Source organism: Oncorhynchus mykiss, chromosome 12 (genome assembly GCF_013265735.2).
Source record: "Oncorhynchus mykiss isolate Arlee chromosome 12, USDA_OmykA_1.1, whole genome shotgun sequence".
Taxonomy (NCBI): domain Eukaryota; kingdom Metazoa; phylum Chordata; class Actinopteri; order Salmoniformes; family Salmonidae; genus Oncorhynchus; species Oncorhynchus mykiss.
This window is the reverse complement of record NC_048576.1, coordinates 72,827,128-72,846,053: the sequence shown is the minus strand read 5'-3', so window position 1 is coordinate 72,846,053 and position 18,926 is coordinate 72,827,128. Positions and strand designations below refer to the sequence as shown.

At 40.8% G+C, this 18,926-nt stretch overlaps 1 protein-coding gene across 1 annotated transcript; it reads right to left on the bottom strand.

The window, feature by feature from the left end:
• Positions 1-965: 965 nt before the first annotated feature.
• Positions 966-14,729, bottom strand: LOC110538267 (interleukin-21 receptor). The gene is made up of 9 exons (XM_021624983.2): positions 14,445-14,729; positions 14,013-14,128; positions 13,679-13,787; positions 13,279-13,466; positions 12,769-12,908; positions 12,489-12,660; positions 12,254-12,329; positions 11,511-11,604; positions 966-2,148 (listed from the first exon to the last, which is right to left on the bottom strand). The coding sequence occupies exons 2-9, from the start codon at positions 14,068-14,070 to the stop codon at positions 1,453-1,455; spliced, it is 1,533 nt and encodes a 510-aa protein (XP_021480658.2). The 5' UTR covers positions 14,071-14,128; positions 14,445-14,729; the 3' UTR covers positions 966-1,452.
• Positions 14,730-18,926: the final 4,197 nt, after the last annotated feature.

The following is an 18,926-nucleotide window of genomic DNA, read 5'->3' as shown; positions in this document are numbered from 1 at the left end:
CAGGTCCTGTCATCATATGAAAGCTGTTCACTTCTCCACGCCTTCTTCAATGCCTCTCTGTGACAGAGTTGATTGCTATCTAATTGTTCAAATTAACCCATCGTAATATTTTTTATGAACATATCTCTAAGATTTTCTATTTCACATTACACACTTGTAATTTAAAAAAAGGTGATATGTTGGTGTACAAGTCATATTTAAGCATCATGAATATAATGAACTAAGCTATAGTTTATTATAATATTCCTGAAATTCATATAAAATATGTTTTATCATACTCTTCAGTGCAATCAAACCAATCTGTTTCACATTTTTCAAAGATTTTTAACGGAAACTAGACAGTGGTTTAACTCATTGTGATAACAGTGCAACGACAATATCTAGATTATAGAATTTGATACCTAGTGGAGAGTCAATTTATCAGATGTAGCCTACCGCTGCAAGCTTTTAGTTCAGTCACAAGTAGCTATAATTTCTTATCAGCAAATGAGAATGGTAAAGAGAAATGACAGAACTGCATTAAAGCAGACCTAAATCTGTGTTCTGATGCATTTATGCATCGTACAGAAAAAGGAGACTAATATCTGAATGCTGGAATGCTCCCATAACTTAATAATATTGTTTTGACCCCTATGGGACATTATCATGCATATGAGAACATTTTTTTACTTTAAATGGGCAATCATTAGTTGAAACAATAACAAAGTGGCCACCAGCCTCTGTTTTGATAATACCTGAGGGATGAGCCTGGAGACATGTAACCACTCATAAATTCATAGACAGCGCTATTGATGCAAGGAATGACCATCCAATATATCAACATTTTAAGCATATTTTGAGGCTGTACAGTTTTTGTTTCCACTTTACAAACACTTTACTGTTTACAAACATTGGAGTAAAACAAGCTTATATTTTGTCTTCTGATTGGGTATGACAGTTGAATTAAGCTCAGGAGGCATTTAAAGTTATATTCTTCAAAAATAAATTAGTTTATATAATGAATTTATAAGTCAAAAAATGGGATGTAGCAACTGTGGATTATCCCTTTAATGATTTAACAAGTGATTGAAAATGAATGCAAACTCAACTGGATCCATTATCACAAACATAAGAAACATTAGGTGACAAACATGATATAAAAACAATACCCTTTCCACATGGAAAATGCATGAGAAGCCGTAAAAAATGATTAATTTACAAAATCTAGGTCTGGGAAGGCCAAAATGAGTAATCTACATCTATTTACATAATGCAACATGACAACTATTGTCAAACAATATTATTGTATTACTACGACAAACAATTTTTATTTTGGGAAGAAATCATTCCTACTCCACTTAAAAAAAAAAAAATACATGATGACAATATGAACAATATATCTATGCCAGGGAAAGTAAGGAATTTTACAAATATGCTGAAACACTGTCAGTGACACAGGAGATGAGGGAGAACTCACATCGTCCTGTTCTGTCCTGAGTTGGTTGTGTCCTCTTGCATAGTGTTACCCGTCACCCACTGTTTGACATATTCAGAAGGGGAACTGCCTACCCCACTCAGTAAAGCAGAGTCTATCTGCTTCTCAGACTCAAAGTTAGTGTTCACAGGACTGCTACAGTCAGACTCAACAAAGACTCCACTGTCAATGGTGTCCACACTGTCCAGATCCAGCACCATAGGAGGGTAGCCGTCCTCTGAGTCCAATGAAATCTGCTCTGGTTGATAGTTGCAGGCCTGTAGCTGGAACTGCCACTTCATAGCAGGCAGGCCCGTTGATGCCCGTCTTCCACTCTGCCCAGATAACCCTCCTTCCTCTTCTGCCCCAGCACCAAGAGGGCCCTCCGCCTCAGTGTCGATACCTCCTCTGCTGCCTCCAGTATATTGGGAGAAGCTTTCCCCACCTTGGCTGCACTTGTATGTCACCCAAGAATTCCCTGACAAAGCTCCTTCCTCCCCAGACACCATCACAGTATTGATGGAGACGTGTCCAGCAGAGTGACAGGTGCCCTGGTCCCCACTGCTGCTGTCTTCCTCCACACTCAGCCTGGACAGCCCGAGGATGTCTAGCTGCTTCTCAGTCATCCTCTGTGTAGGTGGGTTTTTCTCCAAGGGATCCAGCTCACTGAAGATGAAGACAGGTCCAACCCATTTCTGCAAAATATAATGAAAAGATGGATGATTAAGGAGCAATAGGTACACTTGAGGTGAAAGGTAGGCCCGCCCAGTGCGCGTTGCAAGCGCCATGCTCCACCAACTGAGCTACACTTGAATGCAAAAGGTTGAATAAGAGCTTATCACTGTTATTGGTAGCAGGTCATGGTAACCTCAGTCGTCAATATGAAGATCGATCACAGAAAGAATTACCTTTTATTTTTTAACATTTAGAAATGTTTATGAAACTGGTGGCAGTTATTTTGCACAACTATGAACCCTTCTTGAACAAGATGTTTCCCACAGATATGCATGGACAAGCTTTTTCACCAGAATACCTTATCTGGGTGAAGAGCAATTCAGCAGAATCTAATCACTGTTTTTCATCTGAAAAGACAGCAGTAAGTGGCCATACTGCACCACTAACAGCTGTCAGAGAGCTAAAGAGAGAGGGCATTTAAAAACATCTACCTGACTGTGCTTATCATATATTGACAAAATGCTTTCTTTTAAAAAAAATAATATAATTTGCTGTGAGGTTATTTTTATACTATATGATCAGGGACTTTATGTGCGTTCATCACTGACATTGAGCTTATGCTATAAGACAGCATAGTTAGTACAGCTATGTCATGCTCCTCAACTATAACCAAACCCTGTGGACATTCTCATGACTATGAACTTCTCAAAGAACATCTGTACAGTTCAGAGAAATGTATACTGCTTAGTAAAAGGGCAACATAGAGTAAGTACATCCTTTCTAAAAATGGATTAGTTTAGGTTTACATTAGGTTGAGCAGGAATACGATCTAATGTGTCTCATTGTGTGGTAGAGAAGTGAAGACACCAATCTACAGTTCTTGTAGTGCGTGCAAGATCAGTGTCTTATCTCTGTGGGCTGCTACAAGAGGATGTTTTCACAGGTTCCAGTAACTCTGGTTTATCTTTCATTAGCTTCTTCCTGCCTACCAAATCTTCTGAAATGATGTGACTGTCATGGACATGGCCATAATTACATATTGAGGACTCCGAAGCAAATTCAGGGGGTAGCCCCAAATGGGACTCAAACCCAGGTCCAGCGACTGTCAAGCCAACACCTTAGCTAATACACCAAGAGGTCCAAACCTCTTGATGAGGTCGCTAGGTGTTGGGTTACCAATTACCTTTAGGAGAGTGTGTCTCCACGCATCTCAATACCAAATTCCTCACGTGTACACTGCTTTCTGATGGCCGCCCTTGCTCCATCCCACTTCTGACACCAATGTACCAAATTTGGGGGTGTAGCCCCAACGGGGACTAGAACATAGGTCCAGCGACTGTCAAGTCAACACCTTAACTGTTACCATTTGGGCTCCCGAGTGGTGCAGTGGTCTATGGCACTGCATCTCAGTGCTAAAGGCGTCACTACAGACTCTGGTTAGATTTCAGGCTGTATCACACCCAGCTGTGATTGGGAGTCCCATAGGGCAGTGCACAATTGGCCCAGTGTCGGTCCAAACCTTTTGGCTAGGTTTTGGGTTAAGGTTGCTACAATATAGTTTGTACACAATAAAGAAACTAAATTATGAGTCTAAATATATCTAAATATTGCTCCCAGCGTTGATCAAAGCTCAATTGATAGAGAATGGCGATTGCAACACCAGGGTTATGGGTTCGATACCCACGGGGGACCAGTACGGAGGAGAAAAACAAGTATGAAATTGTATTCACTCACTACTGTAAATCGCTCTGGATAAGAGCGTCTGCTAAATGACAGAATTGAAGACGATTGTATTCTCTTTGCCAACGAATAGTGAATAGTTGTCAGTTCGTTATGTTCACCTTCGTCCACTGGATATTCCTTTTTAGTAGCACATGCACCACTCTCTTAACTCCACCCTCTCGCGAACAGGCTGGGGCCGTGAAACGAGCTACCCAAGCTCGGAGTCCGCTCAGTTGAGTAGGCAAAAATGGAGATGCTGCTCTGCTTCTGACAGTGTTTGCGAGATGCCGGACAAAAGGCGATTTTGAAACCGTCCCGCGACTCCTGCCGTGTCTACAGACATCCCCCCAAATAAACAAAAATAGACAGTCAGGCAGGTGGCTAGCTGTTGGTAGAGACTTCTATTGCAGTAACTTTGAAGGGTCCATGCTATTCGGAATCATTGGGACGTCCCTAATGCATTATAGCTTAAATGTAAAATAGTTACGGTAAGGATTAGGTAAGGTTTTGGTAGGGGTGGGGGTTAGGGTGGAGAGCACTAACCAACGTTGAAGTGCTCTGGCTAGTATTATTTAGTCAGATAGAAGGATGAAGTAAGAAGCAAACGTTAAACGGAGCATACCTCAGCAGGAGCAACATACAGGCTACTAGGTTATCATAATAACTTTGCTTTACAGAGAGTTTGCTACTGAGACATTGGTGTGGTGATCGAGGCTGAGGCAGGCTGCAATGCATGCAGGAGGAAGCAGAGGAGAGAGAGGAAGCTAGCAGAGAGAGGTTAGTACAGTGGTTCAGTGGGGGTCTCTGCCCCATATTTGTACTAGTCTTATCAAACAAGGTAGGAACTTAAAAAGAAGATATGTTTCAATATGATCATCTCGACATGGCGTACATTAAAATGCAATTGAAATGCAAACAATACAGTTATAAAAATGGAATACTTTTCCGTTTATATCAGTGAATTACCCACTTTTATGTACCACTACATCACTGATATTAATACAGAATCACAAGAAATATTCTAATAAAGAATGTGAATGTGATAATATGATTATCTGTGTGCAGTGGTGGAAAAACTACCCAATTGTAATACTCGAGTAAAAGTAAAGATACCTTAATAGCAAATGACTCAACTAAAAAGGTGAAAGTCACCCAGTAAAATACTACTTGAATAAAAGTCTAAAATTATTTGGTTTTAAATATACTTAAGTATCAAAAATACATGTCATTTCTCAAATAAGTATCAAAAGTAAAAGTATAAATAATTAAAAATTCCTTATTTTACACAAACTAGAAGGTACAATTTTCTAATTTTTAAATGTATTTTTGGATAGTCAGAGGTACACTCCAACACTCAGACATAATTTACAAATGAAGCATGTGTGTTTAGTGAGTCCACCAGATCAGAGGCAGCGGGGATGACCAGGGATGTTCTCTTGATAAGTGCGTGAATTGGACCATTTTCCTGCCCTGCTAAGCTTACAAAATGTAACTTTTGGGTGTCAGGGAAAAGTACTTTTGGGTGTCAGGGAAAACTTTTAAAAGTACATTGTCTTTCAGAATGTAGTGGAGTGAAAATAAGTTGTCAAAAATATAAATAGTAAAGTACAGATACCCCAAAAGCAACTTAAGTAGTACTTTAAACTATTTGTACTTGAGTACTTTACACCACTGTCTGTGTGTTCCAGTTGGATATCTACTTATGCGGAGCTTGATTCGTAATGCCTAGGAATACAAAAGTGAACACTATCCACTGAGTGTACAAAACATTTGGAACACCTGCTCTTTCCATGATAGACTGACCAGGTGAAAGCTATGATCCCTTATTGATGTAACCTGTTGAATCCACTTCAACCAATGAAGGTGAAAGAGAGGAGACAGGTTAAAGAAGCCTCGTGACAATTGAGACTTGGATTGTGTATGTGTGCCATTCAGAGAGTGAATGGGCAAGACAAAATATTTAAGTGCGGGGTATGGTAGTAGGTGCCAGGCGCACTGGTTTGAGTATGTCAAGAACTGCAACGCTGCTGGGTTTTTCACGGTCAACAGTTTCCCGTGTGTATCAAGAATGGTCCACCACTCAATGGACATCCAGCCAATATGACACAAGTCTGTAGCATTGGATCGCATTTGACACCTTGTAGTCCCGACAAATTGAGGCTGTTCTGGGGACAAAAGGGGGTGCAACTCAATATTAGGATGGTGTTCCAAATGTTTTACAAACTCAGTGTTTGCAATTTGAGGAAAGCGATATCTACAGTATGTAAAGAGTTGATGATTTAATGATTGTACAAATGACTGAACAATCGCTGATGCTACGTGTCAGTGAGAATCATGTCTCATATTTTCCCCCTTTCAGGGGTATAACATTACAACTGTATTGCTAATAGGCTATCTGTTTGTAGATCGATTGAGGTGAATGAACCTACAGCAGCCAAGGTGATAATGGCCGGGGTCATTTTTGCTTTATTTTTGCTATTCTCCGAATAGCATTTGAAAGTTTTTTATTTGTATAGAAATGCAGTAAATAAGCTTTACTTCAAAAAACATATATCTGACCCCACTTTAACTCAAACCTAGTTACGACCCTGGTCATGGACACATCTTGGAGTCTTTTTCTGAGATTTTTCTCAAGATAATTTCAAAGGACAGCTTGCAAGATTGTGGTTGAGCTCCTGGTGTTCTGCCAGACTCTCTGCAACCACAGAGGAAGTAAAATATTTCAGCGCTCTTTGCAAATACTTGCATTTTCACAATTTTATGTGTAAAGATTATTTACATCTACCCATAAATGATTTATCATCATCTATTTGTTTTGTGTGTGTGTGTGTGTGTGTGTGTGTGCAATAGTTATACTCTGGATGATATGAAAAGGGATCTTTTGGACTGATGTCAGAACAAGTCCACATTGTGCCCCACCAAAGCCCAGCCCAGTACAAATTGATAATGGCATTCTGAATAGGCACTTGTTTTGACACCATTGGTTGTTCACTGACTTCAGACAGAGAATCTATGTCTCTCTCTACAATTCTTTCAATGTTGGCCAATCTCAAAATATTTTATTTTTATGCAATGCTTTCATTTTCCCATGGACATCACTTCCCCCTACTGGATGTTGATGTAACTGTAGTTGAGAAACCAGCGGGGGCCTCATTTATCAAAGGTGCATATGCACAAAAAAATACTTGAGTGCGCCACAAGGGAATTGAAATAATGGTCGGCTAATAAAAACATAGCCTAATGTTAAAACAGATGAACACATGTGTTATACCACTGTATTATGAGTTGATCTATGAAATTATTAGCGGAATACTTGGGGGATACAGGCCTAGCTTTAACCTAGCCTTAGTTAAACGAGCGGATGCTTGGCGTAATCAGCGGACTTCCCTACTAACGGGCCCTTCGGTACGCTCCATATCGGTGATGGAAGGTGGGGTACACTGGTACTTCAATGGTCTAGGCAAAGTGGGGAAAAGGGCTGAGATAAGCAAGTAAAAAGGATGAGGTATTTTGGCAAAGGAACTGTGGTCCAGGGGTAAGAAATAGGGCTTATATGGCTAGGATACAGGTGCATCCGGACTAAATTGTATCAATATTAGGGTATTGGCATGTGAGTCTTAGGGTAAGGGCATTGGGGTAACAGGGCTGGGTGTGTGGGTAATTGGGTGTAGGGTTAGTGGGTTGAGGTACATAGATATCGGGGCTGAGCAATAGGGGTTAATGTCGGTTCATTTTATTATAGGCATAGCATTGTATGTTTCCAATAAAACATACTTTTCACATACAGTGCCTTCAGAAAGTATTCATACCCTTTGATACAGCCTGAATTAAAAATGTATAAAATATGTTTTACTCACCCATCTACACATAATGCCTCATAATGACAAAGTGAAAACACATTTTCATACATTTTTGATAAGAAAATTATAAATTAAATACATAAATATCTCATTTACACTCCTGAGTCAATACTGTAATCGCCACCAAAGGTGCTTCTATCATCAGGGGCCTCATTTATCAACTGTGCATACATGATCAACTGTGTGATTGTAGCTGTGAGTCTTTCTGGGTAAATCTCTAAGATCTTTCTACACCTGGATTGTGCAACGTCTTCCCATTATTATTTTCAAAATTCTTTAAACTCTCTTAACTGTAAGCAATTAAGGTCACAGTTATGAAAACTTAGGACACTAAAGAGGCCTTTCTACTGACTCTGTAAAACACCAAAAGAAAGATGCCCAGGGTCCCTGCTCATCTGTGTGAATGTGCCTTAGGCATGCTGCAAGGAGGCATGAGGACTGCAGATGTGGCCAGGGCAATAAATTACAATGTCCGTACTGTGAGACGCCTAAGACAGCGCTACAGGGAGACAGGATGGACAGCTGATCGTCCTCGCAGTGGCAGACCACGTGTAATAACAACTGCACAGGATCGGTACATCCGAACATTACACCTGCAAGACAGGTACAGGATGGCAACAAAAACTGCCCGAGTTACACCAGGAACGCACAATCCGTCCATCAGTGCTCAGATTGTAGGCTGAGAGAGGCTAGACTGAGGGCTTGTAGGCCTTTTGTAAGGCAGGTCCTCACCAAACATCACTGGCAACAACGTCACCTATGAGCACAAATCCACCTTCGCTGGACCAGACAGGACTGGCAAAAAGTGCTTTTCACTGACGAGTCGCTGTTTCGTCTCACCAGGGGTGATGGTTGGATTCACATTTATCGTCAAAGGATTGAATGTTACACCGAGGCCTGTACTCTGGAGCGGGATCGATTTGGAGTTGGAGGGTCCGTCATGGTTTGGTGCGGTGTGTCACAGCATCATCGGACTGAGCTTTTTGTCATCTCAATGCTGTGCGTTACAGGGAAGACATCCTCCTCCCTCACGTGCCTTTCCGCAGGCTCATCCTGGCATGACAATGCCACCAGCCATACTGCTCGTTCTGTGCGTGATTTCTGGCAAAACAGGAATGTTAGTGTTCTGCCATGGCCAGCAAAGAGCCCGGATCTCAATCCCATTGAGCACGTCTGGGATCGTCTGTTGGATCGGAGGGTGAGGGCTAGGGCCATTCCCCCCAGAAATGTCTGGGAACTTGCAGGTGTCTTAGTGGAAGAGTGGGTTAACATCTCACAGCAAAAACTGGAAAATTTGGTGCAGTCCATGAGGAGGAGATGCACTGCAGTACTTAATGCAGCTGGTGGCCACACCAGATACTGACTGTTACTTTTGATTTTGACCCCCCCCCCCCCCCCCCCCCCACCCACAAGTTAAGATTACTGCAGTTGACAGTTTAATTATAGTCAGGGGTGAAAGTAAACTGACATGGTCCGGTACAGATTACCAGCAAAATAAATAGTGGCATTATGCCATACCGGTAAAACATGAGCCCATCACAATAATTTAAATGAAGATGGCCAGAAAACTGTAGGCTATTACACCACAGTTTATCGTTGCCGCCTGTCAGTCGCAATAGAAATGAGCTAATTTACTTTGCTCCAAAATACTGTGTGGTTCGATGTGAACAATGACATTTTGCCAAGGCAGAGATGACTGGCCGAGACCGAGACCGAAACACGCGTGGGCAGCAAGACGCATCAGGCTACAAGAGTAGACCTTTTATGACAATCACTTTGTCATTGCACTTTTTGTTGTTTTGTAGCATAACAGATGTCTCTTTCCATTTTCAAATGGCGGGTGCACAGTGCACTGTTTGGATGCTGGGATTATGTTTGTTTGTGGACAAACGTGCGCAAGTAGCCTACTTTTTTGAAGAAATTGGCTACAGATCTTCATGCGAATCAAATAATCCGCATAAAACAAATATGCGCATTGTGAAAACCAGAGATGTTTCCATCAAATTGACTTTTGTTGCATATAAAAGAATGTGCGTGATGGTGTAGTGCACATAAAAATAATTTTAAAAGTTTCCATCGCATTTTCAACTCATGGTTTTCTCACTAAATAATTTGCGTGATAATTTTTGTCAGGTAGCGGAGCGGTTAAGAGCGTTGGTTCAAATCCCCTAAATCTACTATTTGAAAAATCGGTCGATGTACCCTTGAACAACGCACTTAACCCTAATTGCTCATGTAAATAACTCTGGATAAGAGTGTCTGCTAAATGCCAAAAATGTAAATATAGTGTGCCCTCTCTGGTATTGATACGTGCGATCGAGCACAGGGGTTCCCAAACGTCTTCACTCAGTGCCCCACCCCATCCAACATTGGGGAACATCCCGCGCATCCTACGTCTATTTTTTTGTGCACAAGCACTGTTCATGACACAAACTGTCATTATTTCCTGAAATTCTACACATTTTGTCATGGGTTGCAGAGAGCATTTAGCAGTTTTAAAGCCATTTTTTTTGTAATTATGTACATTTTGCCATGTCTAATCTGTATGCATGTGATATTTGAGTGACTAGAACATTACTACAAACTACATGGGCTAAAAAACCTAGCAAAAAAAACGTTAGCTGACATGGACTTGTTGATATGGACATTTATAACAAGTTACAAAATAGCGCTCTAAGGTATGCAATGACTGACATTACAAGAGGAAAACTGATGATGCAGTACCCATTTCGAAATGATTCCTTTTGCATTCTACTATTACAGCTTTCAAGAGTAAATTGAAGGCCGGACTGAGTTCCCCCACAGTTGGGATCTACTCACTGCTCTTGCCAGCGCGCTGCGCTGCTGGCCAACACGTATAGCCAACATAATGAGATTATATGGACAAAAGAGCGAGATTATTAAACAATTGCACTTTCACCACCCTGTGAAGTTAATCATAATATATTTAATCTGTAGTTTAATAAACTAAACTGCATGCTTTCCCATTAAGTCATAGTGGGAGGAACGCACAACACGTAATCGCGTGACACCAAGTTTACTTCGAAATGATGGTATCAATATTTGCACATAAAAGCGTATCCAACGACATTTCTCGCATAATTCATTTTACCGACACAAAAATCTCAACTTTTCTAGCATATTTTGTTTCGTCGATATTTGTAAACGTTAACTGTTTCCATCAGGCATGTCATTACATTTTTATCTGACGTACTTTACCCGCGTAAAAACGTTGGATACAAACCTGGTTAATCAGACGAAAACATAATGACTGGTTGTATTCATGCCAAATTAAAAGGCAATACATTTTACATTTAAAAATGACATGTTTTTACTATTCACTAAGCATAGTGGATATGACCCCTTCATAAGAGTGTCAATTGTTTTGTAAATAATACATACAAAGGCAAATCTGAAAAGATAAGTGGTTCTGGAATATTTATAAAATACTCATCTAAGGGGAAAATATTTCAATATAACCCTAGCTAACATCTTAGTTTAGATTTCTACCTGTGGTATTTTCCATTGGGGGATGGGGGGTGAACTGCTCTGATGTAATACATAAGCTCAATGTCTACTGAGCATCTACCCACATATGAGTTGAAAGCAAGCCCTTGAAGCCCCTGCAGACTGAGTCATTATAATGCCCCCCTCATATGTGTAGTCGTTGCAGGATTTGATTATGGGAAAGTCCCATTGCTGGCCATGCTGAAGTTCCCCCTATAGGTAACACCTGCTGGAGGGGTTTAGAACAAGTCCCACAGACACAATGAGTTTTTTTTTTTGCCTGTATTTTTTACCTTAAAATCCCCTCCATATGTGTGGTAGAGAGGTTTGAAAAAGTCCTCTGGGCTTGGGGAATAGTTCATCAAGTGTAGCCTCTTCAGCCACAATCTGCAGGGAAGAGATGTAGAGGCAAGAGACAAACAGGTTGCTTTCACAAAGGAAATTATATGTGACTGTAATCTATGCGAAAGTGACATAAGCAGAACTATTCAGGTCTTCACAAATACTCTTTTAATTTCTGCGAGGATGGAATTTCTCTCTATGCAGGTGTTATAATGTTTTATAGGGTAAGTGGTGTACTAATAATGTAGAAGCAAACCTAACCACCGCACGATCATGGATTAGGTTTGGTATAATAATAATGTAGAAGCAGCTCTGACTTCCTGTGTCTTCTCACCCCTATATGTACATTGTGTATCTGCAAGTAAAGAGCATCAGCTGTGGTTTCTGTGTATGTGGGAGGTTATGCCAGGAAAGTGTATAGTGTATTCACGCTTTCTATAAAAACACCAAGAGGCTGAACATTTCTAGCCTGGTCACAGATCAATTTGTGCTTTAGCCAACTGTTGTGTTTGTTCAGGGCATCTGACGGAAGTCAGAGAAGTTGGATGTAGCACATATGATGGTGACCAGGCTAGAACATTTCATTTATTGGCAGACCTGAAGAAATTGAGGATACAAGTTGGTGTCTGATCAAAAATGCTTAGCAAACACAAACAGTTACTGTTACCTGAATGATCATAAATAAAGAACTCACATTTTAAAGAGGCAGCACAGGATCAAACAGAGGAGAATGGTCAGTAAAACGGGCCACCCTAACTTAGCATTACCTTCTGTAAAAATACACATAGTGTATAGAAAGAGAGAACATTTTTACTCCATTTCATACATTACTATAACATGAAAAATTAAGTCCCAATCCAATATACCCAGGAAAAGCATGTAACGCAGATCAGTTAAATGAAAAATCTGCACTTGCTGCATTGATGTACCTGTAGTCCTCCATTTTACAGTGGAGCTCCATTCACTCCAGGGACCTTGGTAGTTATACACAGGGTTCACTGAGGCCTGAACATTTGCCACATACTCAGTTCCTGGTTGCAGTTGAAGGCTGTTTAGCACTAGGTACCTCTGGTCTTCTCTTACAGGATAATAGACTGGATCCTGTAGGTCAAAAGATAAACTTATATTTAACAGTTTGGGGGACCTGGTATTTCACATACTGTAATATTTGATTGGAAACATGTAACATTGTAAATATATTTTGTTTACCTTTAAATAGTTATGTGTTGTAATCCGCACCCTGTACATTAAGAATTTATCAAGGTAAATGTTTTCATCCATCTGCCAAGTGATGTTGTAGCTGTCAATGTTCTCTGTCACTTGTACATTGACTGGATACTGCGGCTTCACTATGGAAGAAAAGGCAGAGAAGCTTGGGTTGGAACCATTATATGAAAAAGGCATGGATTCAAGTGCACAAAGCTCAATCATTTGTACCATATTAGCTTTCAAATGCGGGTGATAGATATATAAGAACCCAAGACACTCAGTCCACATCACACAATAACCCTCATTGTAAAGACTGTTCAACACTGTCATTTCAAAGCTGTGCAAAGTTAAAAACTGCTGAAAATAATTTGTCACAGCAGAATGGCTGATAAGATGACCTTACTGCTAACAATAGACACTTCTTATTCATGCCATATCTTGTCACTGAATCAGAGGCAATGTTCAGGGGAAAGTACAAACCATCCTAAGACATAGGTCTATTCCACTTACCTAATTTATACAATTTCCAGTCAGTTGAGTCATCGGTTTTCATTTTGTCTTCATTTCCTGTGTGCTTTACTCTTGCAGTGCAAGTAGTGTCAGTGAATATTAACATGAAAAAACCTTCTGGTTGTATTATACACCAGCTTTGTGAGGGTGTTATTTCACAGCTATCATTCACTTGGTCTTCAGAATCTCTGAAAAAAAGAGAAGAGTGATTATAATATTCAAATACAGCTTTTGTAAACAAAAACAAAAAAACAAATATGAAAAGGTTTATGTAACATTCAGATGTTTTTCTTAAAATGATATGTTTAAACTGTACAGTACATAAATATGTATACATGTGATCTCTTAAATCTATCGGCGCAAGGCCAGAAACACAGCAGTGATAGAGAACAGTGTGTACCTGCACTCTGCCTCAAGGAGAATGGGAGACGAGGGCACTGTGCCTGAGCAGGAACAGTTCAGGGATGTGTTGTAGTCTGTGGTGCAGGTGACATTGCAGAAACATGCAACTGTGAATGCAGGAAAAAAGGATGATGTGGTCAGTGTGATGCCAGTGCCATGGTACCCAGACTCATAGTCTATTTAAGGCTCTGCTGGTACCCTGATGTGGTAAAACATTTCCTGCTAATCTAACTAATTACTACACATACTAGTTATGTGTTTGAGAAAATGCATAACTTGAAAATCAATACAATATATAGCACAAATAATAGATGAGAAAAAGTTCAACTTACCATATTGAATCAGGTAACACAACACCAGTGAGCTGATTAGCTGTTGTTTCACAGCCATGAGGGCAACAATGGACTGTTCTGCTCAATAACTGAGATTATCAATGGCACCTAAAAGCCTGAAAAACAATAAATCACATATGTCCTTGTGTTGTTCATTTCTTGAAATAAAATAACTATTACTGGAAGTGTATGAAACAAATATATAGTACTGTATTGGAGTCAAGAAGGAAAACAATTCATTCAAGACTATCACTTTCATGTCAAGCAAAGGTTAAGTCCAGAAATGTAAGCAACAAATGCGTTTACAAAAAACACCAAACCCCACACAATGAAATCTAACAATGGTTGACAACGCTAACAATAGAATAAAGACATTGTACTTCAATGTTATTCATGTTATTCAGAAAAATACTATTCAGATAGTATTCTTACCTTATTGGTTCTGATAGACTCTGCTAACCATGCCACATGGCATAATTGTTCGATTAGTTCTAAAGCCAAATTAACTAATTCATTTGTGTCACAGACTGTGTGATCAAGTTCAGTGCACAATGACATATCTGACATATTGAAAGTCGTCATCTGCTGCAGTGTCACTGAGGATGTGGCTGTTTTGTGGCTACCCTGTGAGCATTGTAGGAGGTCCCTTCCAAACCCTGCTTCTGTTTCGCAACATAATCCATCTGTGAGAACAACGTTTGAGACATACACTATATATACAAAAGTATGTGGACACCCCTTCAAATGAGTGGATTTGGTTATTTCAGCCACAACCACTGCTGACAGGTGTATAAAATCGAGCACACAGCCATGCAATCTCCACGGGAAAATATTGGCAGTAGAATGGCCCGTACTGAAGAGCTCAGTGACTTTCAACGGGGCACTCTCATAGGAATCCACCTTTCCAACAAGTCAATTCGTGAAATTTCTACTAAGCTATATGGGATTGTTTCAAGAAGGTCATTCAAGAAGGTCAAGGATCATTTTGCTATTTGATTTAGAATGTTAACAACCATTTGAAGTATAAAAAAAGATATTTTAAAAATAGTTGATGAAACTTTATTTTTGGCCTTACATACCATTAGCCCATTGATGGAAAAACAGATTACCTCATTTTTTTATTATAACAGATTCACTACATGGAACAACAGCCCCCCCCCCCCCCCCCCCCACACACACATTTTTTGTTGTTGTTGTCTGTCAACAGTACATCTGAGCGATATAAAAGACAGATCAGGAAACATTTGTAATTCAATTGTACATGTATTTAACTACTTATTTCTGGCACTAAACTGTCTCCATATATACAGTACCAGTAAAAAGTTTGGACACACCTACTCATTCAAGGCTTTTTCTTTATTTTTACTATTTTCTACATTGTAGAATAATAGTGAAGACATCAAGTAACAGACACATCATCGACTGTTCAGAGGAGACTGCGTGAATTAGGCCTTCATGGTCGAATTGCTGCAAAGAAACCACTACTAAAGGACAACAATTAGAAGAAGAGACTTGCTTGGGCCAAGAAACACAAACAATGGATATTACACTGCTGGAAATCTGCCCTTCGGTCTGATGAGTCCAAATTTGAGATTCTTGTTTCTTATATAGGGCGGAATTTGAGACAGAATATCAAATCATTTCTGGGTAACAATTATGGACTTAACAGTGATTGTTTTCAATTAAAATGGTCAAATAGAAACAAAAATAGCTTCTTAGCAGAGGGCAATTTCTCAAGCAAGAATTTCCCTGGACTGTCTAGGGGTGGTCTGAGAAATGAGCTTTTATTGGCAGAGGTTTGGAGCTCTCTTTTGTATTGGTATATAATTTACCACATGGTGATGTCACCATGGAAGGTGTCTTGGAAATTCTAATCAAAGAGAGACTGCAGATTCTTCAAAACAACAACTTTTTATTATAAGATTTGCAAATCTGGAGCTGGTTAACAATCCACTCAACAGTGCAGCGTTAAGAAACCATCAAACAAGAGCTGGGTCTCAACCTTTATAGGAAAACACAACCTCACCTGTAGTTTAGCAGGTGTGTGAGATCACGGTGGGAACATAGCGTACAAACAAGTGATAACGGCAGTTTTGTTACCCCTTTCTGCTGATAGGCTAGCTTGAGCAGCAGCGACAATTCTTTGCTCTCTTTATATCTTCACACAGCTGTGCCCTTGAAAGATAGGGAAAGAACACGATGGACCAAAAACGGTGGCCTACTCCTGCTCCTCCGGCGCTCGAAGTCGCCGGTCTACTAACCACTTAACCATCGTTAAGTACACCTGGACTTCATCACCACACTGATTACTCTCCCTTCATATAGCCCTCAGTAGCCTCAGTCATCAGGCAGTATTGGTTTTGGTTACGTTCAGTAAGCAGTTCCTGTCCTGTGATGATGATGATGATGATAATAATGATAATGATGATGATGATGATTATTATTATACTCACCTTCTGCACCTGCTTCCTGACTCCCTGCATATACTTTATAGAATACTGCCTCAGAAATTATGGAAGCAGTAGAAAATACATCATCTTCCAGACGGTCGAGGAACAGGGACATCTACTCCATCAAGACCACGACCAGTTGGCTCTACTGGGTACGACCACGAATGTGGTCCTCCGCATTCTCCACCGCCTCGACACCACAAGCGAGGTTCTCCATACCTCTGATTGAGGGCCTCCTACCACAGGTCGTCACAGTGAGCCAGTCCCCCAGCCTATCGAGTTGTCCATCCAGGTCAGTGGTGCCCGATTGTCCCATCCAGAGAAGTATGATGTTACTCCATCTAAATGCTGTGGCTTCCTAAGCCAGTGCTCCTTCTATTTCGTCTATCAGACGGGAGCCCCCACCACTGAGAGGTCCAAGGTTGCCACGGTCATTTCCCTGCTGACCGGAAGGGCATTGGAGTGGGCTATGGCCGTCTGGGAGGCAGGAGAGGAGGAGCTGGGTTCCTATGAGAGGTTCATGGCTCTCTTCACCGTTGACCGTCCTCTAAAGGGGGGTGAGCGACTTTAACAACTCCAGCAGGGTGTTCAGACCACTTCGTAATACACCCTCACCTTTCAGACTGTGGCAGCCTCCAGCGGATGGAATGAGCTGGGACTCCACACTATTCCACAGTGGACTGTACGAAGAAGTCCAGATGGAGTTGGTATGTCAGGATGACAACATATCCTTGGACGCTCTGGCCATAATTCTGGATAACCTTCTTCGGGAGCGCCGGTGTCCACCTTGTCACTCACCTCCCTCCTTGGACCCTTGGAGGTAGGGGCCACACCTCTCCGTGGCAGAGTGGCGTCGCCGGTGACAGCTGGAGCTCTGTCCCTATTGCGGCCAGGAGGGGCACCAGCTTCAGTGGTGTCCGGTACGTCACAACCCAGGGTCCACTAGAGAAGAGGGGCAGCCCCGTGACCTTCCGTCTCACAGGGTAGGCGTGAGTATTCCATTATCATCGTTTTCCACCAAACCCTTTGATTCCTACTTCACTGGCTGGCTGTCCCTCAAGTGTTGTCTCTACAGCTCTAGTCGATTCCGGTGCCGGGGGGAACTTTATTGACCAGGCCCTCGCCTCCTCCCTGAACTTAACTTCATACCCACTCTCCTTTCCTTTTCCTGTCCAAGCCCTGGATATGTGATCATTGGTATCTAGCACAATTATTTGTAAAATAATTTTATGTTGTATTATTCCAACCTCATAGTGTGGAAATATTTATAAAACCTTTTGACTGCACTGGGCCTTTCCAACCATGGGTCTGCTGCAGGTGCCTGACATATCATTTCCTCTCTGCTTCACCTCATGTCAAAAAGTCCTGCACGTGTGCCATATGTGCGCAAGCAAGCGCTAACTTGTGTGCAACTTTTATTTTGACAGAGAAAGAAAGTCTCCAGACCACCGTTTGGAAAGTCAGTTTATTAATTAATGGGTCATTCCACTAATTCGGTGCCTTTTGAGAAGTAACTGGGTGAAAAAAAAAAGTTTTATTTCACAATGTTTATTCTCAACTTCATAAAACACATGTTGTTTTCCCATCTCGAGAGGTTAAATTAAAAAAACTAAATTACTAAGAGCTAAATAAAGTAACAGGATTGATGATTTCTTCTTAAATCAGCCATGATTGTTGTGTGCAACATTGAGTGGCAATTGAATGCAACATTTTTTTTTTTTTTTTTACGAGGTTCATGGCTAGCCTGTCTGTGTTACAGGGTTGACATGTTATGCCCGACCCACTCACTTTTCCACCAGAAAATTGCCAAAAAGATGATTTGACTATTAGATGTTTCGTTGTTTGTGTTTGGCTCGCACTGTGGCTGCAGCACTGAGAAATGACTAGTTCCTGCAAAGATGCTGGGAAATGCGAGATATGGCACAAGCTAAAATGATGTCATTTCATTTGATATCAGCTACCTCCCATCTTTCCCGTCTTTCCAAAACAGTAGGTTACTACTGTATCTATTTAATAAAGCTCAATAAATGCAAAAGGAGTGGCAGCCCCACTACTTTAAAAAAAAGATGTAGACAAAAGGCTGGAGAATGTTTTATGAATGAGCCGGTCGCCGGGGGACACGAGTGTATCACCGGCTGGGTATATTAAAATATGTTTGGATGACAAACGACGTCAGGAATAACAATGCCATCTGGCGGACATTTGGGCTGAGGCTTTAGTAGGAGGCGGAAAGGGATAACGTGCAAACATTTTGGTTTTAGGGCCTGCTATCAAAATAATGGTAGGAGTTGATTTACAGAAGGTCTTACAAAACAAACAAACAAAGAACAAAAATAAATCTTTGCAAAGAAATAAAAAAATCTAACTGATATCAATCCAAAATCTGAATCTTGCCTAAGAAATAGGCTATATGGGAAATACATGTACCTCAGTGGAGGCTCCTCAGAGGAAGAAGGGGATGACC